General features: G+C 49.2%; 1 protein-coding gene across 1 annotated transcript; it reads left to right on the forward strand.

Moving 5' to 3' along the window:
- The first annotated feature begins 1,958 nt into the window (after window positions 1–1,958).
- LOC119112906 (lysM and putative peptidoglycan-binding domain-containing protein 2) lies at window positions 1,959–23,584 on the forward strand. The gene is made up of 4 exons (XM_037237212.1): window positions 1,959–2,153; window positions 15,612–15,801; window positions 17,199–17,493; window positions 22,462–23,584. Exons 1-3 carry the CDS (start codon window positions 2,005–2,007, stop codon window positions 17,481–17,483), a joined length of 624 nt encoding a protein of 207 aa, XP_037093107.1. The 5' UTR covers window positions 1,959–2,004; the 3' UTR covers window positions 17,484–17,493; window positions 22,462–23,584.
- Window positions 23,585–23,862: the final 278 nt, after the last annotated feature.

The following is a 23,862-nucleotide window of genomic DNA, read 5'->3' on the forward strand; positions in this document are numbered from 1 at the left end:
GTGAGCCCTGCGCTCCCCCCCCCCCTCTTACAAAGACTGGCTGCGCCCCTGCCGCCAGGTTATGGTGCCTAACCTTTACGTTTGAGCGGCACCTGATACTGTGACGTCATTTCCTGACGCATGGTATCGATATCGACACCGCATGGTAATCGAACACCATTATTACGATTACAGATAAGTTGGCGGCATTCGCTGGTCATTGAGGGCTTCCTCTCTTAGTCTGCGGTGCGAAAGAATCGAATGGCATTTGCGCTTAAAATGCCGATCTGGTAGAACCAAAAAATAAAAAGTAAAAGGACCGCCATGCATGAGAAGCGTGCGTGTGCGTGTGTTGGGATTCGAACCAGGGCCCTCTGATATCGAGTCCAGTACTCTACCAGCTGAGCTAGCCCGGATAAACACTCCCAGGAGGACTACTTATCCACAAATGCAATGCATGCTTTTGCTCACGGAAAAACTGCCCAACTAAGCGCTTCAATACAACGGTAAAATAAAAGTCAGTCTTCCGCCACAACACCTGGCTCTCGTCGCCTGCATGGCAACGCCGATTGTCGTACTTTGGGATGGTCAGAGGTGGGATCTCAACACATAATGAGCGAGGCACAGATCAAGTCCCAAACATCTTCCAGCAATGGAAGAGAAATGCGGACGCCCATGTAATCAAACGCATGGCTAACATCGATGTGTATATCAATGCCAAGAATTGGCGTTGTGGCAGAGCAAGCAAAAACTTAAAATATCACAAATAGCGCTGCGGGTGCTTGATACGACTTTTACCGCGCCGTGGAAATAGGGAATATTACTCACCGCGCGTGGGATTGTCATCACAGAACACTGCGCACTGCAAACGCTGGTGCGCCCGTGGGATTCTCTCATTACAGAGCTCCGCGCACTGCAAACACTGGCGCGCGCTGGCCGCTTCGGCTGCTCGACGTCTTTCCACGTTTTTTCAGCCATGGCTCCTTATAGTTGAAGCCTTGCATGCCCGCCTCCTCAACGTTTGGTTGCCCACGTGAGGTGCAATTTAGCTCCTAATGCTGACTCAGTACTGCCTATACCAAATCACTTCTTTGAAATGATAAAATAAAAAATGCCACAGAAAGAAAGGAATTGACAAAACGGGCGGAGTTGATGTTCGCCCACAATACGAAGGGGGGTGAGCTTTTTATTTTAGGTTAGGTTACGGTTGGCCCTGACGGATCAATATGGCTTTATCCGGCCGCAAATATGGGGCCACTTTGGGCGTTCTCGTTTTGCACTTCCCTGGATCCGCCACTGCCTACAGCGCCGTCACTTTCACCCCTCCTCAAGCGGCGTGATTCGCCTGGAGGCTGGTATGGACCACATTCAGGGGTGGGAAGACTTCCGAGGCGAGCAGTAATGCTCCTTAGAATAATTGGAATGGCTTGGTTCACCAATGAATCAAGCCTGCTGCGTTTGTCCCTCCATGCAACAGCCACGGAAGGATGTACGGGATTTTGAATTACATTCGTTTCGACGGCGGGTGCCAACACCGGCCGCCGCCGGCGCCCAGTCAGCCGCCGCGGACAGTGCGGCCGATGCGTCTGTAACAATGGTCACCTCACACACCAGCCGACGTGTCGCAATATCCGGACGGCCGGCCACTCGGCCGTAAAAAGCGGACCCGACTGTACCCGCCAGGCTTTGGCGCTACTCGTCCACAGCCAAGCGGCGCCAGCTCGGCACTGTCCGCCCTCGCCCGTGATCGGACCACCGGCACCGGGGCGGGGTTCAAGTTCGCCTGCTGCTATCGGCGACGGACCGGCGGCGGCCCCGCCGAGATACCATACCTGTCTGGCCGGCCGGCGCGAAAGCGCGGGGGCTGAGGCCGGCCCCCGTCCCACCTCTCTCCACCGCCGGCGGGCACCGGGCGCGTGACGGGCTGCCTTGACCACCAGGCGACGCCACCGCCGCCGCCAGCGCGCCGCCCTGGAGTTGCTCTCGGCCTGCTTCGGTGTGCGCCTGGCGTCCGGTTGCCTGAACATGGGGAGCCTGCAGGGGGACGCCGAGGACGAGGTGGAGATGCGGCAGCTGCGACTGGCAGCCGTGCGCGGCTTGAAGTTCGAGGACTTGGCAGACAGCCGACGCGACAGCTGCACGGACGGCGAGGAGCTGGACGTCTTCAATGCACAGTAGGTGGATTTTTCGCACGCTGAAAAGAGCACCAACTACATTTTTGAATAAATATCAATATCGTGAATTTAATTATTATGTGTCAAGCGACCAGCATATGAGATAAAACTTCAAGGCGACCTGTTGCGGCCTAATTGAACCCACCGCCTCGTTTATTTTTTCACCGCCGTAGAAGGGGCTCCTCTAGCGTGTGAACTGGTACGGGGCAGCTTCTAGTCCTTCAGTCATGGAAAAATCTGTCGCGGGTAGGGGATGGAAGGAAATTGACATGAGACGTCATTAATGTTGGTTTCTCGTCGGAAAGCATTTTTTAAATGACAAATCGTCTTTAAGCAGATCAAAGACATAGTCATCAAATCAGGGATATGTTTGAGTCTGACATAATTAGCTGGTCCTCCAGTCAAAGTTACGTAGAGGCCTTATACCGCGGCCATGATGGGGCAGTTTTATTCTTTCTACCAGATTTTTACTGGTAACTTTACCAAGCAAGAACCTCAGGTGCCTTTTTCGTGCAGTGCATAGGCACAGGAATGGAGCAGCCAAACTGTGAACATCACACTTCCCAGACCGCTGATATGTTCATGGAGCCGTGCATCATTTCGGCCGCCTCAACATCAGGCTCAGGGGTCAAACAGGTTGGCGGGCGGGAGAGGGGGGGGGGGGGGCACGAACTGGTGATCCTGCCCATTAGGGAGTGTGTGACCACCTGGAATGGTTAACAGCACATATTCATATTCCAGAAGAGCGTCTGCTTATTGCATGATTTTTCATGTCTCATAAACGGCAAGTCAAACCTTGACATCAGGACACCAAGGCAGGGAGGGACAAAACGTTACAGGTATTGCTCGATGTCGATGTCCGCGGCGTATCATTCCGCATATTATCGGGGTGCTTCAGAAACCCTACGTGGTGTTCCAATAAGCCGACAGCAGCTCCGCAAGGCTGAACAGATCATTGTACTGTATGCGTTCATGAGTGAAAAGTACACCTAAGGATTCACAGCGAGCCTTTTGATATAGAAATTGCGACTCTGTGTTACTGCTTGCGTTGCAACGATGTGCGCTTGCAGCGTACAATATATTCAACTGTTTTGCATAGTTGCAATTTTCCGAAAAAATCCCTCTGGGCAGTCACTTGTTCCTCGTGAAAATAACAGGGGTGGTTCTAGGGTTTATAGGCATCTCAACTGTTCAGTCAAAGTGACCGAAATAGGTAACTTCACTGTTCGGGATGGAGGCTGAGGTTGATATTCAGGAACATGATATTAGGAGAAGACCGTGCAGTGGTTCCTCTCCTGCTACAATCGCCTGACATGAGCTGGGTTACGATAAGCCCTGCAGACCATCTCGCCCACTACCCCCCAGCATGTTTTCGGCTTTAGACATTAGTTGGTTGGAGCTGTAATTATAATCCATGCGGAGAAGCCGCTGCTTCCACTCGTTCTCATAATTTACCGACTTTCATCATGTTCCCACGCATTCGTCTCACGATCACCATACGCTGCATTTATTCATCGCATTCCTAATCAACTTCAGCCCCACAATGCTGCCCCTCTTAATCCCTTCACGCGGCACGCGGCGGGTCGGAGTGAAGACCGTTGCCCGATATACTGCCAAACTGGGGTATTTGACCGCCTTTGCATTGCTACTATTCTCTTATATTGACAAGCCAGGCCGCTTCACACTTGCGTCCCGTGCCATTCAGGTTAAGGGGCGGTAGCGTGTAGCAAGATATCCTGTCTTAAATCCTGGGTAACTCTCACCCTTAGTTATCGCCAAGCTACCGTTCCTGTCTCTGAGGAGGGCTTGCTTGCCTTTCTAATGCCAATCTAAAGGAACGTTATGGCTGGGATCCTTACGCCGGCTTAGTTATCGCCAAGGTACCGTCCTTGTCTCTGAGGAGGGCTTGCTTGCCTTTCTAATGTCAATCTGAAGGAACCCGTGGGACCACTTTGCCGAGTTGCATCTTCCACAGCGCCTTGTGAGTACCGTTCCCGCGTTATGAGACCCCGTCTGAATGGCTGTCATCCCTCCCGAATGCGGTCTGCTCTTCCACGTGATCACGTCAGTGCTCTAACTGTCCTAAATGCTGTCTTCTTTATCCGCAAAGTTGCCAGTGTCGGCAGACATCAAGGACATGAAAGCCCCCATGCGTAATCGTCTTTGGCCTTATGCGCCCGCTGTTTTGTTGTGGGCTCATATAGATTGTCTCTCTGGCTCATTCTCGACATTATAGCAACATCGACAGAATGTTCGACTTTGAAACCACAACCTCAGCGTGCGTATGATGTCCCTTTCAAAAGCCTGCATGGCCGATCCACCTTTGACATCTAAGTTGATTGATTTGTGAGATGGTTTCATCAAGGTGCTGTGCATTTAACCATCACATCCCGAATTTCTTCGTCATTTACATTTCATTCGGACCCGAGCAATGGAGGTGACTGAAGGCGGAATACCAATGCTTATGCACGAAGCTTAGCTCGTTATTTTCAGTGCATGGCTGTAAATGTGTCGGGTATGCACTTGTGTGCCAGAACCGAGCTTCTACCAAATGTTTGTCACCTTGTCACTGAGGGAAGTGTCGCGCAGATGTCGTCATATTGACCGTATCTCGAGTTGACGTGGGTGCCGAGCTCAGCGACGTGCTTGTGACGTCATCTGATGCGAGGCGGTTGCGACATTGGGGTTGCGTGTGACCAATCGTTGGCATTAGTAGCTCCGCATCGCGTTGGGTACAAACAGGCGAATCTTGGCGCGGATGTAACCCATGCGTCCTTCAGAGGACAAGTCGGGGCGACTAGACGTGAGGATGAGGTTGTTGGTGGGCTCCATCTCTCTCCCATCCTGACAACGATCCTGCGAGCGGAAGTCACGCCAAACTCCGAGACCTCCTCCGTTTTCTCGTCCCCACAGACATCGCGCAATTTAAAACAGTTCACGACGCCCGTGGAGGTGTTGTTTTGTCCCGTGTGTCGTTGCAAGCATGGACGCAGTTTTCTCGCGCCTGTTTTCCTCGACCTGAACAGTGTAAGTAAACTTTGTCGCGGCGACGACCTGGCTTACCGCTGAACTACTGGCATACTCCACTTCCATGTTGCCATCCTGAAGCTTGTCGTATCGATCTTGCTAAACCTGTCGTGGCTGCTCCGTCGTTGGAACGTTGACAGAGATGACAGCCTAAATTCTTCGTTGCTAAAGACTAGGATTCCTGGACCGGGGAGAACATGTTCTCTTTTGCACCTTGCAGTCAGTGAGGCCTGGTCCCCTTCGGAGGATCAGTATTTTTGTGGAAGACACCATGCAATGCGCTTTTCATTTCAGCAACTCAGGGCTCCTTTCCTACCACGGGGGTCAATTGGGCGCCGGTCCAATGCTCCCTCGGGGATGGTCACCGCTAGGGCTACTTCGGCGCTATACGGATCGAACCACACCCCACACGGCCAGATGTAACCGGAGACACCCCTCCTTGTCCTGACCGTGGTTCAGCACCGCCGTTCCCTGACCACTTACGCCGCTGGGGTCGGTCAGGCGCCCCGAGCGGAGATCCGCAAAGAGTGTGCAGCCGCAGCGCAGTCGATAGGCCGCTGGAGCCGTGTCGCCCCTACTGACCCGGCGCCCCCGGATATTCTGGCGACAGCGGAGTGTTAGGACGGGCCGCGACTGCCCCGCACGGCGCGGTCCTCAGCCACCCAGACCTGATGAGCCCGGGGATCCGGACGAGGAGACACGGCAACCCCCATAAAACGGGATCGAGGAGGGGTGAGAAAACGGGATGCGAGAAGGCGGGTGATGGGGGGGGGGGGGGAGCGGGAGGGGCAAGCAGCTGGGGCTCACGTACCGGCAAGGTCCCCAAACCTTGAAATGAAAGCTTACGGAGTCCACCCGCTACCAGAGTTGGAACTGAGGGAGCCCTAGTTCCCCACACCGGCCGACGCCAGCGCCCTTGTGTGTCGGGTGCCCGCTGAGAACCAGGCTGCCAGACCAAGTGTGACGTGACACTCTTTGGCTACTTGCCAATGGACCCGGTGATGGGAGCGAACTGAATTCAGACGTTCCCCGCTCGATGCATTCCAAGTCTGTCCGCAGACACCAGCCAGCTGCAGCGGGGCCAAACGGTACAACCATACCTGACCATGCTTGCTGTGGATAGACGATATTCCCCAGCCTCATTAGGCTGCGCCGATTTTCTTCTATTCAGCACGTTTGATGTTGAAAACAAGATTGGCATTTGCATGGTCATGCGAGCGAAGAATGACCTGGTTAGGGGCAGGGGCGTCACTGTATAGACTTTCGTAGGGCGCCCCTATGCTGACTTGAGCTGAGCACCTCTGTGCTCCTCCCCTCGCCTTCCCCCAATGCCAATGAATATGGGAAGAAGGACTTATGGATGCAGGAAATATAGGACATTTGCTTGAAATTATGTTATACTAAGCATGTAATTTGCCTAAAGACGTCAATTTTTGCTTCATTTTGATTTCGTACCACAAAATATCCTGTAGATACTTCACGTGCTTATGCCATTCCAACTCCTTCACATATTGGGCCCATGGGCGTAGGAACGTTTCAAAAAGTGGGGGGGGGGGGGTGCAAGCTCAGGGTGTACTTCAGGAACTTTTTCTGAAAAGCGCGCCCGATGACCGGGGGGGGGGGGGGGGAGGAGGAGGGAGGAATGGAGGTTGTCATCACTCTTTTTTCAAGTGTCATGGCTGCTATGCTAGACATGCATCTAGAGCTGTTTCTCACTCGTGCACAATCTTGCCTACTCGACTCATCTGTCATTTGACAAATAAGGCTATCCAGATTCCTTACATTATTCGTCCATTTTAACATTGTCTTTCTTCGAGAGACGAAATTCCACGAGCGGGTAGGCATTTTGGGTCATTGAGAAATCATCTGCCTCCACAGTGTAGATGCCAAAATATGGCCTGGATATAGGCTGCTGAGAATTTTGAAAGTGGATCGATGTCACACAGCGAGACATATTTTTCATGCGCCTTTATTTCGCTGGCTGCTTTTCAAGAGATAAGATTTGTCACATCATTTTAGGCGGAAACAAATTCGGTAGTTTGAAATTGCTAGAAACAATGTGACAAAGGCCATAAAACTGGAGGTTCTTTTTAAAGAATCAAGCCACATAATAAGGCCCATCTGTCATGTGTTCCCTATCTGGGCCCTGCTCCTGTCCGCCGTCTGTGGTCACTGCCCGGGCCCGGGCGTCTCCCGCATGACTGACTGCGAACTGATCGTATGGCTGCTTTGTTGCATACTTTTGGATAAGCGTTACTACCACATGGTGTATGAAACATGTGTTGGACACCTGCAACAGTATGCTTTCCAGAATTATCTTCCCTCACACCACACCATCGCAGAAAAATAGCCTCCGAGAAGCTGTCTGCCTTATATGTGAATTGGCCCAACGGACACTTCAATGACCATCAGGCAACGTGTACGACTTGATCTACTTTTGTGTGTAGGCAGGAGCGTAGCCAGAGCCTTGCCAAGGGGAACACAAAGTTGACAAAAGCCCATCTTATAGTGATCCCCCCCCCGGAAAAAGATCCCCGGATATAGCTTACTCGTTAACAAGTAGCAGGGTTTTCTTCATTTCATTGTTATGCTTCCTTGTAACAATAACAGAAACCAGGAGTTGCCGTGAGCTCAACTCTTTTGTATTTTGAGGTCAATAACCTGCAGAAAGCAGGCGTTGAACGACTACATAGAAGAAATCACCGGCGCCCTTAATTTACAATGGTTGGTTAACTCTTTCAAAACCGATAGAATTCAGATGCCTGCTCAAATTTTTTTATCTGGGCAGTACAGACATTGAGGACATCGCGAAGGTAGGTAGTAGATCGATATGTTTGGTCCAGATTTGAAGATGAAAATTTGATTGCGGATCGAGTGGTCACCAATGTGCATTACATGGCCTAGCCATGCTTGTCTGGAAATGTTCACCATTCAGTCAGAATCGATTAGTGATACAATTTGTGTAACTTGTTTTTTAACATGCGCGCTCGCCAATCTTAGCAACAAAAACCTTGACACCAGTCGTTGCGATCTCCAAAGTCCGCGGAGCGTTAGCCCAGTAGCTAATATTTGGCCGTGGCCCACCGGTGGACGAAAATGACGACGCTTCTGAAGTGATTATTTTTAAACGCTTTAATCGACTAGTAATACAAGTTGTATGACCTAATTTTAAGCACGCGCACTCGAAAATCTCAGGAGCACAAGCCTCGAACCCAGGCGTTGCAGTTTCCGTAGCCGCGTGGCCAGCAGCTAATATTAAGTTGTGGCCAACGGATGGACGAAAATGACGACGCTTGTGAAAAATTATCCTTGAGCGCTTCATGGCATCAGATTTTACGTTTAGAAGGCAGTCTGAGCGCATATTACACGTGTGAATTTTTGGATTGATGAAAAGAACGGATTGGCCTTTAAAGCACTGCGAAGTGGAGCTTGAACCTGGTGGCTGAACTGGAAGAGTGAAGGCAAAATCTCTATTTGTCGTGTTTTTGCAGCTATTTATCTATCCAGAAGACAAATTGACATGGCGCCCGCCGTCTGGTGACACTTGCAGTGGCCGAAACTTTTCGCTTTTACGGCAGTTGCAACCCAGACCATCCTTGTCCTTGCTCTCGAGGTTGCGGGCGGGCATGTTCAAGCCTTTTTATGTTATTTGTTTCAATAATACATTCTGAGAAAATGAACGTTCTCGGGCAAGCACGGCATGACCTTGCTTGTTTTTTAAGCTCATTTCGACCCACCTTATTCAACAATAATGAGACACCCCTTTACCCAACAATAATGAGACCCCTCATTTCCTTCCGGGCAAGGGGCCTCTTGAGTAGAACGCCAGGTACATTACCGTTTCCGGTCAAGGGCTGAAGGGCCATTCCGTCCCATTGCCAAGTGTCTTCTGGCTGTCATTCTGGTGGCACGGGGCGGGATCTCCTGGTCCATCCGGAGGTCATGGGAAACATATATCATATTCACATTGTTCCTCTCCCTGACACAGGAGGCCTTCTGACCCGCGCAGTTGGCCCCGGATCGGCACAGTAACCCTCACTGACGCAACAACATCCATGATCACCGCAGGTAGTCCGATAGTTGTCGCATAGACTTCAGTTCCGTGTTTTTCTGTGTTCTTCAGGGATATTGAGTTCTCCGTGACTGTAGATTGTAGATGAAATGGAGTTCCTAATTTGTATTAACATGGCTAACCCATGTTCGTCTCAAAATGCTCAAGATCCTGTCAGAGCTGACTACTGATAAGAAAACTACGTAATATGGTCTTCAGCATGCTCGCTCGCAAGTCGTAGCAGTAACAGCCCCAACGCCCGGCGCTGCAGTCTCCAGGCCGTGCGGTGTCGGCCTTGCGGCTGAACACTAAGCGATGGCCAATGAGCAAACGAAAAAGATGACGCATCTTAAGGGAGATGGCTGGTGAACTAGGTAAATCGGCATGCATGTTTAATTTAGTGCGAAAATAAGTCAGATAAATCTTAACCTGAAAAGTGGGAGGCCAGTTAACATGCCCCCCCCCCACCTTGGAAAATGGGGGGCATGCCCCCCTGGCCCCCTGCTCCCACGTTCATGCTTCCGCTAATCGCATTTGTTGTTTGCTTGCTCTACAATGGTCTGTGCATATGTCATTGACCACATCGCCTTGGGTAACGATAGGTACTGCTCTACTGTTCTGCACGTAATAGAGACTAGACCATTTCCCACCAAAACTAGAGAATGAGATGTTGAGTGGCAGACAGGCGGGCGACGCGTTGAGGTTTGTGGAAAACATTTTTCCACAGAAAATTGGCGGCAGATGTCCATCACATTACAGATAGCAGTTCAGGGACTTACTAGGACTCATTTTGGCGTACTTTGCATCCGTCTGTAACCTACGGGAGGTACGAGCGCGCACTGCTGTTCCATCAGAATATCCGCTCCTCCTGTCATCGCGCAACTTAGATTCCCAGCATCTTGCGTACATTCCTGGTACAACTTTTCCCGGAAATCAGAGTACCTAATTCTCAACGAAACTTTTTTATTCACAGAAGGCGACACAGGATAATGTTAAACAAAGTCGTAGCCCAAGGCTAAGCAAAGCCCAATGGGCTCAAGCCGACAGACGGACTCTTAAGTGCCTTGTGACTAGCATTTCTTGCGACAACTGGCAAGCGCGCCGTAAAGGCACCAGAGTCACAGCTGACGACACCAGAGGCACAGCTGACGGCTCCAGAGGCACAGCTGACGGCGCCAGAGGCACGACTGACGGCGTCAGAGGCACAGCTGACGGCGCCAGAGCCACAGCTGACGGCGCCAGAGGCACGGCTGACGGCGTCAGAGGCACAGCTGACGGCGTCAGAGGCACAGCTGACGGCGCCAGAGCCTTAGCTGACGGCGCCAGAGGCACAGCTGACGGCGCCAGAGCCACAGCTGACGGCGCCAGAGGCACGGCTGACGGCGTCAGAGGCACAGCTGACGGCGTCAGAGGCACAGCTGACGGCGCCAGAGCCACAGCTGACGGCGCCAGAGCCTTAGCTGACGGCGTCAGAGGCACAGCTGACGGCGCCAGAGCCACAGCTGACGGCGCCAGAGGCACGGCTGACGGCGTCAGAGGCACAGCTGACGGCGTCAGAGGCACAGCTGACGGCGCCAGAGCCACAGCTGACGGCGCCAGAGCCACAGCTGACGGCGCCAGAGCCTTAGCTGACGGCGCCAGAGGCACGGCTGACGGCGCCAGAGGCACGGCTGACGGCGCCAGAGGTACAGCCGACGGCGCCAAGCTGACGACGCCAGAGGCACAGCTGATGGCGCCAGAGACACGGTCGCACAAATGCGTTGACGTGGCCACCCATGCTGGTGTCGACATGATGACTTATACATAATGCCGTCCGAGGATATATTTAGGCATCAGTCGCACAAACCAGACAACCATATCCAGCTCCTGCTCGTGTCGAAGCAAGTGGTGATGGACAGCGTGACTCACCTCAACGCCGCCATTCTTGCCACACTTCCCCCTCTCCCCCACCTCGATGCAGCCACATTTGCTGAGCCAAAGATATTCGTGCTTTATTCGCTGAGCGTGTCGTCTGAAGCGCCAGAAGTCCGGTGATGCAGCGGTTGGCGGGGTTACAGGCATCGTGATTTATATCGGTGAAGTATGTACGTGTAGGATTGCAGTACTTTGTGTCAGCTCAAAACCCAGCTTACCGGCGAGCTCCGAACCTGCAAAGTGACATCTTCCAACTTAAAACACCATTGTGATGAAAACGATCACTAAAAACAAGTCTGCAATCGAATGGTGTTTAATTGGAGTGACTTGGAATATAAATGTCGTAGCCGGGAAGTGCCTGCTAATGTCTTCTTGTCATTTCCCACAACGTTCTCAAATTTTAAAACTCAAAATGATGAAAACGATAACATCTAAATGTCAAAGTGGTTCATTGACGGTGATATAAGGTGATCCAAACTCGCGGAAAACTACCACCTGGAAATGCCCAGACTTCATAAAAGGTCGGCTGAGCCACCACACGGAATTTTCTGAACGGTACCTGTTATGAAATATCACCATTCTGGCTTTCATAACGGCATTTTGATGACACCTTGTAGTGTTGGCTGTCATGATGGCATTAAAGCGTGGTATTAACATCTCTGAACATCCACTTCAAGATGTCTTTCAGGGGGATGCAGGGGACTTGGTTCTTAAGCTTCTTAAGCCCGACTTTTTATGTCTCTTATTGATTTAAAATGAAAGGCCTTCAGATCACCTGCTTTCGGCACTGTGAGTTTAAAGTTATCATGTTAAGTTAACGATCTTCAATGTGCCAGAAGGTGCTAGATAAACGAAATTGTAGGGTTAAATAACGATTTTATGGACGGTACTCAACATTTTGAGCTGTGCTCACCCTCAGGAGTCAAGAGATGTGCTTGTTATTTAATATGTCAAGAGCTCTGCTCATGTTCTTGAGGAAGAGCACGGTTCGAAAATTACGTGCTTGCAGATAACATGGAAATTATACGAGACGGCATAGCTTTATGTCTCGTCGATGTGTTAAGACGTATCAGTGCATATGATAATAAAACATGTGTGAAGTCAAAGTTGAGTTGCTGTATCTAGTTTGGGTTTCAGATTATGACAAGTATTGTTGGACGTGAAAGAGGATGCAAACAGACAAAGAAATGACCTTTTTGACTTCCCTTTGCTTAGGCATTTGCCTTTAAGACGAGATTTACGAAAGTTGCGATGTTCTTTTAAATCTTTGGGGCTTAAAGGCCATGCCACTGGAGCATTTCGCCGTGTTCAGAGTCACGCGACAGATCAGCAACGCTACATTAGGGTCAATTTGTTATTACGTCAGCAAGTCAATAGGTTACAAGGGCCGTTGGAACAAGCTTCCCAGTGAAGATTGCCAGCATGAGCTCAGTGCTTTCAAAATCAGTCTGCACAAGTACTTCGTTGAAAAGGCGATAGCTTTTTACTAGTCTAAAAATCCAGACAAAAAGGGCACATCCCAAATCTGTTCATGTTGTTTGAATGACAGACATCGATGACTGCCGACTGGCTGTTATGACTGTTTTCAAAAAATGCGACGTTGACCGCTCTCCGGTCGATTTGCGGTTTCGCTATGTGTCTGACGATGTCGGGCTGTCTGGATAATCTGCAGCCGGTACACGCACCTGCACGGTGCAGTCTGCTTCACTTCGCTATCCGCTCGGGTGGGCGAGATCTGACACCAACCCTGAAAAATCACTCCCAAACCGTCTAATCTGCCATTTGCGCACGCGTGCCCGCGCGCATCATCGCGCGTCACTTTACCCTTCTGTTCTTTTTCGCGTTGAAATGTTTTTCATCCCTTTTTCGCCCTGACCACCCGCTTTTCAAGCTACAAACTGAGACTCGACTCGGGTTTCGGCGATTTTTAGCAGTCTGCAATTTTCGCGCTTCCCGTGTTAAACCAATGGAGCACCGAGGGTATCGCGTCCGTCGGATTCGGCCCCAGATTTCACGCAGTGATGCACCTGGGGATGTCAGCAGCATACTTTAACACTCCAAAAGTCGCAACTTCAAACTGCGTGAGACGAGAGGTAGTTTGAGCACAGACCAGCGCACCTTCCTTCGCACTGACGGCTCCCGACGCGATGGCCGCATAGGGGCTGCCTTCGTACATCATGATTACCACAAATCAAACCGCCTGCCAAATTATAATACCGTGCATATGGCTCAACTAACAGCAATCCTGACAGTCCTGCTCCACATCAAGCAAGGTAACGTACAAAGGGCAGTCATATGCACCGACTCTCATTCGTCGTTACAAGCTCTTATCACTCTTCATAATTGATCCCGCCTAGCTTTAGACGGCGTACGACGAACGCTCTGCTCCCTTCCTCAACAAACTCACGTTACACTTCTCTGGATACATGAACACGCAAATATTCATGGAAACAGCTCTGCTGACGAGGAAGCAAAACGAAGTCTCATGTTTTTGGAATGTTTTCATCTTCATTGTCTCGTTTCTGATATTCTTGCAGTCATTAATTTACATTTTCGTCTCTTTGTCCAACCCGAATGGGATCAACGCGCTCATCAACACCATGGCCCAATTAAACCCGTGCTTCAGCACTTGCCGACAATTAATGAAGATAATCGCCTCAAGGAAGTGCTGTTTGCCGTACTGGGTATCGGTCACGCCAAAATCACCCACAACCACCTTTTCGAGCACACTCCTCCTCCGCTGTGTCATCGCTGCGACATCCCATTCACAGCAGACCACTTCCTCCTCGTTTGTCCGGTATACGAACGATCAAGACAACCGCTCATCAATTACACCAACGCTAATCGGCTTCCATTCAACCTCCATTCTCTCCTCGGTGATTCTTATCCTGATTTGCTCGGTCTCCTCTTTGGGTTTTTACACAATACAGCAGATTAGATAATTTAATCTAAATAAAGGGTTTTTCCTGCATAATTTGGCAGAGATTGCAGATTTTCCCCTTTTGCCTGGGAATCCTGGTTTTCTTAGTTAGGACTTCCCAGGACTCAGTAATATCACACAGCTCTACAAGGTCGTGCCTTGCTTCCTTGCTTTGCGCCGGACAGCATAAACCGGTTTAGCGTAATCTTTCCCTGGCATTATGCCGGAAGTGAATGCGGAATTGATTTAGGGTCCGTCGAGGGAAAAAGGGGCCTTGCATTGGCCTATCGAAAAAGGAAAAAAGCTTGTATGACGTCACTTACGCCACATTTGATGACATCAGTGCAAAGGGAGCCCTTGCCTTAGCCAGCTGACTGTTTTACGTTCCATTAGTTTGAACGGTGGTTATGCGGGATTGTAAATATTTGTAAATGATAACCGGGGCCGTGCCGAGGGCCAGACGATTTAAGCAGCCATGACGATCATGGCCCTTTGTCAACGAACGAAGTCCATTTCATGTTGACGAAAGGCAATTCATTTTTTAGTTTCTATAGCATGAAAAAATATTTTCCATCTTAGCACCATAGCAGTCATGTAGGGGAGGATAGAGGGGGCGAAGGAGCAGCGGTACTGGGGGTGTGCGCCTCTTCTGATCGGAAAGTAAGGGCAATCTTCTAAAAGTCGCTTCAGGGCGGCGAAGAAACTCTTCCATGGCGGCGGCGGCGCATATTCTTGGTTGTGGTGACGGGGCCGTGCTAGTCATGAAGGACTTAGACTATTCCCGTACCGCGGAGCTTTTTAGTTCATCCTATCAAAGCTTCGTGCGTCTCATCCCCCCATGTGGATAAAGCTTATCGCATCATTCACTTTGAGGTGTAGGAAATTTCTGGCAGTGCGCATGACATGATGCATTTTTCCTCGTCTCTCTACAGAAAATGTATGATGTGCATATTCCGCTCTATTTTCATGTGTCAGGCCATGTCATTCCGCGTGAAATTAACCTTTTGTGCCTCTAATAACTTTGCATGGACAATAAACAACACCTTTTGACGGTCATGATATAGGACCGTCTCCCTAGAAAGTTGCGGTAGAATGCACATAATTCTAAGCTTTTTATAAAGCTGCGAGTTCACATGGGTTTGAAATGGGAAAGTACTCTCATTAAAGATCATATCGGTCGGTTACAAACATACCTAACATCTGAAATATTTGGTTATGGTTGAAATCCGGGGAGAAATCAGTCTTTGTGGGTAGGTCAGATCAACGTTATCTTCTAAGGTCCCAACCGATTTAAGATAGTAACACCCCTGGAGTGTTGACGCCTTCCTCGGGCCGCCCAATATTTGCACGCGTCTCACGTTATGCTTACGGCCTTGCGAATATACAAATTCCTTTCATCTTGGATGTTAGCTGACTGAACTGTGCCCCATGAGTCGAAGAAATTCCTCAATGGCGTAAGGTCATTTTGAACTGCTGCTGGGCAGCGCAGAAACTCCATGCGATGAAGTTTTCTTTTGTAAACGTGATAATTCCCTGGCTGTTTCAGATTGATACCACTTGATACATTGAGGTCGCCGGGTATGGCGTGCTCGTTCGGGGAGGAGCAGTGGTTGATAGCTTCCGGCAGCCAGCGAAAATATGGAACTACATCGAACCTAAAGCCTGAGCGGCTTATTAGATACGACGTGCAGGACAACGACACACTGCAAGGCATTGCCTTGAAACACAACGTTACGGTAGGTTGCGGCGGTTCTGGCGCGGTGGGTTTGTGTGTCTTCAGCGTTATGCCAGTGTTGTGTGTGACCATACGGGGTATTTGTCATAGGATGCAGTTTGATATTAATGTATCCAAGATCAATTATTACAAGTATTGTGTTGCAACAAGTATTTAAATCATGTGGTGGTGGATGACCAAGCTGTGAACCTCCATCGCAATTTCCACAACTCAATTTTGCGTGGCTTAATTGATCAGTTATTAGCATATTACACACTAGTAAATGTGTAGACTTGAATGTTTTTGTTAAATGTATGATTCGTGGATGGTTTTACGCTTTGGTCTTTGCTTTTGTTGTTAGCAGCATTGCTATTTCTAACATCATTAGAGGCTGAGTAATGTGATGGCTGCAAAGCTTTTGCATACATGTGAGTTAAATTCACGGCTAGTTGATGGTGCTGCCTCATAAAAAACATGCTTCTGGTTTTTTTCCTTGCCTTGGATGACAACCTAAAGTGATGTCAAGCATGCATTTGTGAACTCATGGCTGTGGAGGTGATTTTGAAGTATTTTCTAAGGCACTGAACATATTCTGTGTACTCAAAATCAAGCGAGGCTGGTTACAGGCCCAACAGCTAAAATATGGTCAGTGGCATGCTTGAATTAAAGTAGTGGGTTTGCACCCAGGCCAGTGTTTCCACTTCATTTTGTCACCCAGTTGTTACATAGTTATTTGCATTGTCACCCACTTTGGGCTTTTGAACTTTGGGCAGAACAGATTGCTGTGTGCTTTGGGTGATCCAGGTGCCTTTTGGCCACCATTTGGATTTATAAATGTTTTAAAAGACTGATTGTTTAATGTATTTTGTGGTGGCTACATAATGTGGCACTTCTGAACACAAATGTGTGCTGCATCCCAGGTATATAAGATATGAATTCTCTGACATCAAACTTGGTGTGTTGCCACCATTTTGATTATGACCCGTGCTATCCTTCTTAGGACAAGTGTCAGAATGGTCAAATTCAGGCAAAGTTTTGTTGTAGGTGGTGTTGGTTCTGTTATGACCTGCGTCCGGTTCAGCCCATGGGACTGACCCTTTTTCAACAACAGTGAAGGTGCTTAAGATATCTTCTGGTCATTTTTTCAATTCAAGTTGGTAATGGTTTTTAATGTTTTTGGAACTGCCAGGCTTGCCAACATTTGTCACCCTTTCTTAGTGTGAGTTTTCTTAAAAACACAACCGCATGGTACAATGAGTTTGCACACTTTTTGGTCAGATGTTAGCAAGATTTGCATAATTGTCCACATTATTCATGCAGATTTGAGGCATTTTTGGTGTATTCTGGTGGGGCAAATGAAGCAGGTAGCCCTACATCATATGACCCATCTGGACTATGATCTTGTTAAATGTCTGGCAGATGGAACAGCTGAAGCGGACCAACAAGTTGTGGACAAATGACAGCTTACACGTGCGTCGCCAGCTGCTAGTGCCAGTGCCGCTGGAGCCGAGCTCCGTCTGGTCAGACAGTGACGACAGTGTGAGCAGCCCTGCCTCGTCCGACTGTCGCAGTCTGGTTTCTGGGGCAGCGCCAACAGATAGTGACGCCGCTCCGCCTTCGCGCACCGCCGCCGACTTCCTGAAGCAGGTGGACAGCGTCATCGCCAGCAGTCGGAGAAACGTCTCACGACTGCAGCTGGAGTAACACTGGAATGGTAAGCTGGAGCTTGGGACTTGAGAAGGTGTCAGTCATTTGTGTTTCCTGTAGGGTGTGCCATACCACACATGCTTTTCTAAGAACACAGGGCCGGTGATAACTTGGTGCGCCATAACAAGAAGAACACGATAGTGAACAAATTTTTCAAAGCAATGGTAGCTAGGCCTGCGCCAGATGGATTGCAGTTGTCCCTATTCCTCGTACCTTAGCGATGCTGCTGCCACCTGGCAGCACGAGGAAAATTCAGCTGAAAGCCGTGAGAACTTATCACGGCTGAGAAGGTTAGTTTTGTCGCATTGGCCTTAACCGTGTGACGAAACTAGTGAGAAGAAGCTTCGAAGGCCTCATTTGTCCGGCGTCTCGATGTCCCACAACAAATTGAGGAGATTTCGAAACGTGTGTTTGTCGCGCGACGATCATATCTGGTGTGTTGCTGCGCTGTGTGGACGTGTAATGCAGGATTATTGTTTTGTATATTACACGCGGCCCAGATCCCCACCGCAGTAATTCTAGCAATTTGACTTAACAGCTTTAACGATGCTTCGAAAATGCGCCCTTCTATCCGGTGTCATAGGGCAGCACGTTGTTATAAGATGACCATTGAGAGCATCACGCAAGGGTGTGGTTTTATACAGTGATTGGGGGCTCACACGATTTTAGGTGAAATTTTCGATGTTTTGTCAAAGCCGTGCTGTTAAATTTGTAGAATGACCGCGGACCTGGCCCACCTTAAATATACAAAATGACGATCCTGACAATACTCACCCGCACATTACAACGCACCAGATTTTACAGTTGCGGAACACACTCACGTTCCACACGTCTCAAAATCCCCTCTCTTTGTTAAATGGACATCAAGACGCCTTGACGCTTCAGACCACGTTTTAGGACTTTGTGGACCGTTCCATTTCGTTTCCGTCCTGTGTAAACAGACGAAGGGGGTCAGCAATGGTGGAAGGGTTGAAACATCGACATGTTCATCTGTGCCGAACCAGTTTTGTGGTGTCGCGAGAAGGACAAGTTACGTATTATTTGTTGTCAAGAGTCAGTTGCTAGCAGCGTGAGTTGTTGAAAAGTTAGGCATTCATGCCCGTCTCGCCTGGTTGTTGGTGAGCAGGGCTACCCTCGCATCAGGAGCCGGCCGCACATTCTTTTCGTCCAATCTCACGGCACGGGGATTAGACGCTGGGTATTTCAGAGCTGAGGATAATGCTTTTCGGATGGATACCGGTCCCATCAGTGTAGTAGGAACGAACGGAGGAATGGATGACAAATCTGTGGCTTACCTGAGCCAGGTTATATTAGAATAACCATAGACTAAATCCAATCGTCTGCCTAATTGAACTGTGCTTTGACAGTTGGAAGGATCTCACCGATGCCAGTGAGGAGATGTGCACCAAGAAGAGCACGTGGCTGTGATAGCCGAGCCCGGCATAGAATACAACGGACCCTTAAATCCCTTAAATGTATGAAGGCAATGGACCAGTTCAGTGAACTCCAGGCAATACCCTGCGAGTAAAGCGGAAAACGTGACTGTTCGTGGGTGTGATGGCACAGCACAAAACCCTGCACGCTTTGGTGGTATTTACCGGCTGTTTGAACTCGTCAACAAGAAGCTTGCTCACTGATTCATTTGCGCCAGCTGCGTACAAACGAGCTCAGTCTGCGACAGCTGTTTACGGAGCCCGGTAGTGTGACACCTGGATCGAAGTCCTTCACGGGGCCGCTCGGCAAGGCAGCTGCAGAAGTAGTGCATGAGATGTGTGTCGTCCAATGCAGTCCTACCAGTGGCGACGTCACCGAGAGACGGTAGCTGGAGCTGTTGACCTCAGCTCTGACTGGCGGATCCCTATGACCTGTTTGACAGTGTTCAGACCGGGACATTTTCGTCCGACGTAGCGACGCAAGTCCGGTCGACAAGTCACGGAAAGAAAGCTTAGGTCCTCCGCTCAAGGCATAAACGTGGCTGTTTCTTATTTGCTCTAAGTCGATGTTTTTCTGTTGAACCTAAGTCGTCTCAAGATTTAAAGCCAGTGGCAATTTCATCAAATAATGCTTACCTTCTATACCATGCTGTCGCTGGGTCTATGTGCTGATGTGATTGATCATGGGAGATCGGAAATGGTGTTGTGCTGACAGAAATATTACCTATGTTTAGGACGAGCCGACACGAATAGGTCTGTTCACCCACTCCGTTGCCAGCTATGAAAACCTTTGTCGACGCCTAAATGCGTGGATTTGCTTGGGCAGCAGGATGTCATGTACCTCGCTGGCGGCTCCGGCACGGTGCAGCCTTGCTACAGACATATACGTCGATTACAAATTCAAGCGCCCGGCCTCAGGACACGGCAAAGTATATGGTGCGCCATCACGTGCCGATGTTGTTACACAAAAAGCAAAAACGACGCATGCGTCAGTTGGTCAAGGCACATCCTACATTTTCTGACGTGCCTGATGCCTCTCGCGGACCACATGCAAGAGATAGTCCGTCATGGAGCAAAATACGTACTGGTTTCATCAAGAGGCTTTGCCTTCGGCGACGCCGAAATAACATGGAATGGAATAACCAGTGAGGATGCAGAGATCAGAGCCCGGGCCGAAAATGGCATCGAAAAATGCCGTCTAAAGTCACAGAGACATGTTTTTGACTGTTCGCTCTGCCGTCTATGAACTTCGCTTCTTTACAATGGCATGTATCTAAAATGCAGAGATTTCTTCATCGTACCTCTTTTCAGTATGTCGCAGGCTAGGTTTCTTGAATTACCTGAATGAGCTTATGACTGCACTGGCAAAACGGAAAAATGCAGTACATTTCAAGCTGTGGGAATCCTCCTCAGTTCATTACACCACATGGACACAATAAATATGCGGCTCTAGGAAAGTGAATGCATTTGTCACCTGCCACGGTCACCACAATTTGCATTTTCACTGCCTGCAGTACAGCATTTGAATGCGTCGCAGTAGCTACAAAGCCATATTCGTGTTATTCGTATTCAGAAACCAAACTCAGGCTCTTATGTGGTGCTTTTTATCCGTACGAAGGTGCATGAACAGAACGGAATAAACACCACGTGACATTTCCCTCTTGCCACAATCCAGGTCTCATGGATAGGTAGTGTTCCACATGTGAAGATATTTAAGGGAATATTTCACATTTGGGGACATTGAATCAATCAGATATGATAGACAAGTTCACTTATAACTAACGGTATCCTTTTTAAGTGGAAAAGACTGCTGTGGGACAGTACAATTTTATGTTAAGTAAATGTCCTTCTCAATGGGTCATGATTTGATTACGTCGTCGTACCTTACACAGCATTGCTTGAGAGTCAGTTGATGACCGTTATATCTGGAAATCTCGCCCACCAACGCCAGATATGAACACCACGACAATGACTTTTTTCTTGGCGTGGATCGCCGCATGGCTTATGAAATCACAGGATTTCAGTGACGTTATTATGACGTCATGAATGCCAAGGGGACCTTGACATGCTCTTTCCGATATGCCTTTCCTCATTTTCGCGGGTGTGTGGTCCAGAAACTAAAAGGCCTTAGGTTTGAGAATGGCAGGGTTGTGAGCAGCACCGAAAAGTCTTCAAGGTGACTATTTCAGTTCAAAACCCCATATAGATGTGGAACACTCCCTGTAAGGCAAGCATTAGGTAGAATGGAGGAAGCTGATTTGCGACTTTTGGAATGTTTTTGAGCGCAAAAGATTGCTCTAAGTAACACGCTTTCACTATTTAGTAAATATGCTCCCGAATGGGTTATCGTCTTAATGCGTTATAGAAGGCTTCTATGCCGTCAGAGCCGTTGCCAGACTAGCCATGTCGGCATGTAGCTTATAAACGAGACGAACTGATGTCTGAAATAGGACATAGCGTTGAACTGCAGGGAATTGTCATGAAAACGACTACCTTGTTCAAAACCCCATGTGAATGTGGAACATTGGCTCTAGGAACTAACAAAAAAAAACATTTATTTGCTTGCTTATATCTTTGACCCGCAAAAGGCTGCTAAGTCTGGCCCATAACCCGGCAAAAAGCCCGCGGGTTCCTGCGGGTCAAATGTGGCGGGGTGGTGGGTTGAAAAATTGCATGTCTAGTACCATGTTTGGTTCCATGTCCGCTGAAATTCTGAGTCTGGTCACTTGTGTTGAGATTATTTTATAGACCTCTATTCGTTTTGACTAGACTACTTTTCCACTAACTGCTCACAAAACATGTATTAACCTCCTTTTTCAATGTCGACTTCAGAGAAACCGTGCTTTGTACCACCATATTTGAGCATTCGGGAGATAGTGCTCTATTGTATGCCCTGGCGCTGGCTAGGTTTGTATTGTTTCGAGCAAATAGGTTGGACATTTGATGAAATGCAATTTCGCACCAAATGGTATGCGCTGGTTCACCATGTCGCGCAGCTGACGGCACACCTGGTTGTTCGACCTTTGTGAAATCTTTCAGCGTTATGGGGCTCCGTTCACGGCATGATAATGGCTGACGAACTGAGCGCCCCCATTTCTTTCCGCATTACTTGTTCAACCTTTGTGAAGTCTTTCAGCGCTACGGGGCTCCGTTCGCGGCATGATAATGACTGACGAACTGAGCGCCCGCATTTCTTGCCGCTTTGCACCCGCATTTATTCTGCGACCTTCCAGTCTTGCGCTACTGTCGTACCCGTACAAGCAAACCCGGCAGTGAGCGTAGAGCACGATATAAAACTGCACGAGCGGTTTGATGCACACTGCACGGAGATTGCGGCCCTTGCGTCAGCTGGCCCCGCCTGCCTTCCATGGGTGATGGCAGTGACCCCAGGTGTAACATGCATTCACAATCAGCCCTGCATGTTTTGTGTTGCAGGTGATTGCTTAGTTGTATCGCTTATATTGTATTGCTTAGTTGTATAGGTGATTGCTTTGTTGTAGGTGATCGCGAGCGTAATTCGCTCTTCCTTTCCCCATTTCCAGGATGGCGGGCACCACCACGGATTCAACGCTACTTCATGAGCTGTGGGCTGCGAGGTCACCCGTGATGGGCAGAACGCCAGTGCTTCAGGACGGGAGAAGACATGGCAGAAGCCCCAGCGCATACCGTATGTCTGCTCTGAAGCCCAGGCTAGAAATCCAGGAGTCGGTATGCATTTGTGCATATCATATACATGTTTGTAAGGGTGCGGCATGGTAGACCGGTGGATTACATTTTGCCGTAACACTGCATGCATTGTCGTGATTTAGAGGAAGATTATATTTCACTGAGTGGTATGCTTGCTATCATTCAATGAATAATGGATTGAACGGGTGATGCCGCCGCTCATGCACGCGTGACGCTTACTGTGGGTATAATATGCCGTTCATGCAGTGTCGACCTTTGCATTTAGCTGGGAAAGTATCATTTTACGCAATAATGTGTTAGAAACCTACTCATCTGCGGTGTTTTCATTATTAGTGATTTAAGACATCCAGCCGCAAGCGGGGCGTGGCACATCCTGGATCTGGTTTGTTTGGATGCAATGCTCATGCCATCTAGTGTGTCGTTGCTATGGTTACGACTGGAAGTGCTATCCGTATCAGCGAGCGAGCGTGTCGGTGGTGGAGACTGAGTGGAATCGTTGTAAAATTGAAAGAAGTTTAAAGAAACCCGTTTCATTGTAGGGTATGTGCAACGCGTATTGCTGCCGTGCGCGAAATGTATACCACTGCCGCAAACGAATGCACGTCGCTTGTATTGGGGCATGCCGAGCACACACGTGCCCGGTATGTCCCACACGCGTGCCCGGCTTTCAAACCGAGATGGCATATGGTTTAAGTTCGTCACCATTGACATTCGGGTAAGTGACGGACATCCGTGTCCACGACGTTCATGTGCCTGCGGCTTTCAGGCAAGTGGATGTCGAGGAAGGCTGTTGTTAGGCTGTGTGTACATGCCGGGCATCCTAATGCGATGATGCGCTGAGCTTAACGGATATGACAGCATGCTGCCATGCCAACTATAGCATGTGGTTCGGGTCGCCTCAAGGGGCCTGAACGCTCCTGGGCGGTTGTCAAGCTAAGAAGCGAATATCCAAGGCAATAAACGATATTTTACCCATAATACGGTCGTCATTTGATCAGTGCTCCCCGTACCCTGTAGCACAGTACAATCATCGAAGATGTTTGTGGATGAGGCAGCGGGTCCATGTCTTTTAACCGTAAGTGTGCCAATGGATGTTACCCTTACATTTGACTGGTTGCCGCATTCGGGCAGTGATGTCACTGCCCCACCGCACTACCACATTGAGGAACCGTGCCAGTCACGACATCTGTGGACATTCCGCCGATGTTCCATGACCATGTGCCGTAGTCTGGGTCGCGAGTTGACAATCGCCAAGG

This window comes from Pollicipes pollicipes, unplaced genomic scaffold (genome assembly GCF_011947565.3).
Source record: "Pollicipes pollicipes isolate AB1234 unplaced genomic scaffold, Ppol_2.1 Scaffold_7261;HRSCAF=8764_pilon_pilon_pilon, whole genome shotgun sequence".
Taxonomy (NCBI): Eukaryota; Metazoa; Arthropoda; class Thecostraca; order Pollicipedomorpha; family Pollicipedidae; genus Pollicipes; species Pollicipes pollicipes.

Bases quoted from the DNA above. Each gene is read 5' to 3' on its own strand.
- LOC119112906 (XM_037237212.1), top strand. From the start codon at position 2,005: ATGGGGAGCCTGCAGGGGGACGCCGAGGACGAGGTGGAGATGCGGCAG. The intron at 2,154-15,611 runs GTAGGTGGATTT...TGGCTGTTTCAG, and splicing joins CTGGACGTCTTCAATGCACA to ATTGATACCACTTGATACAT. The intron at 15,802-17,198 runs GTAGGTTGCGGC...AATGTCTGGCAG, and splicing joins CCTTGAAACACAACGTTACG to ATGGAACAGCTGAAGCGGAC.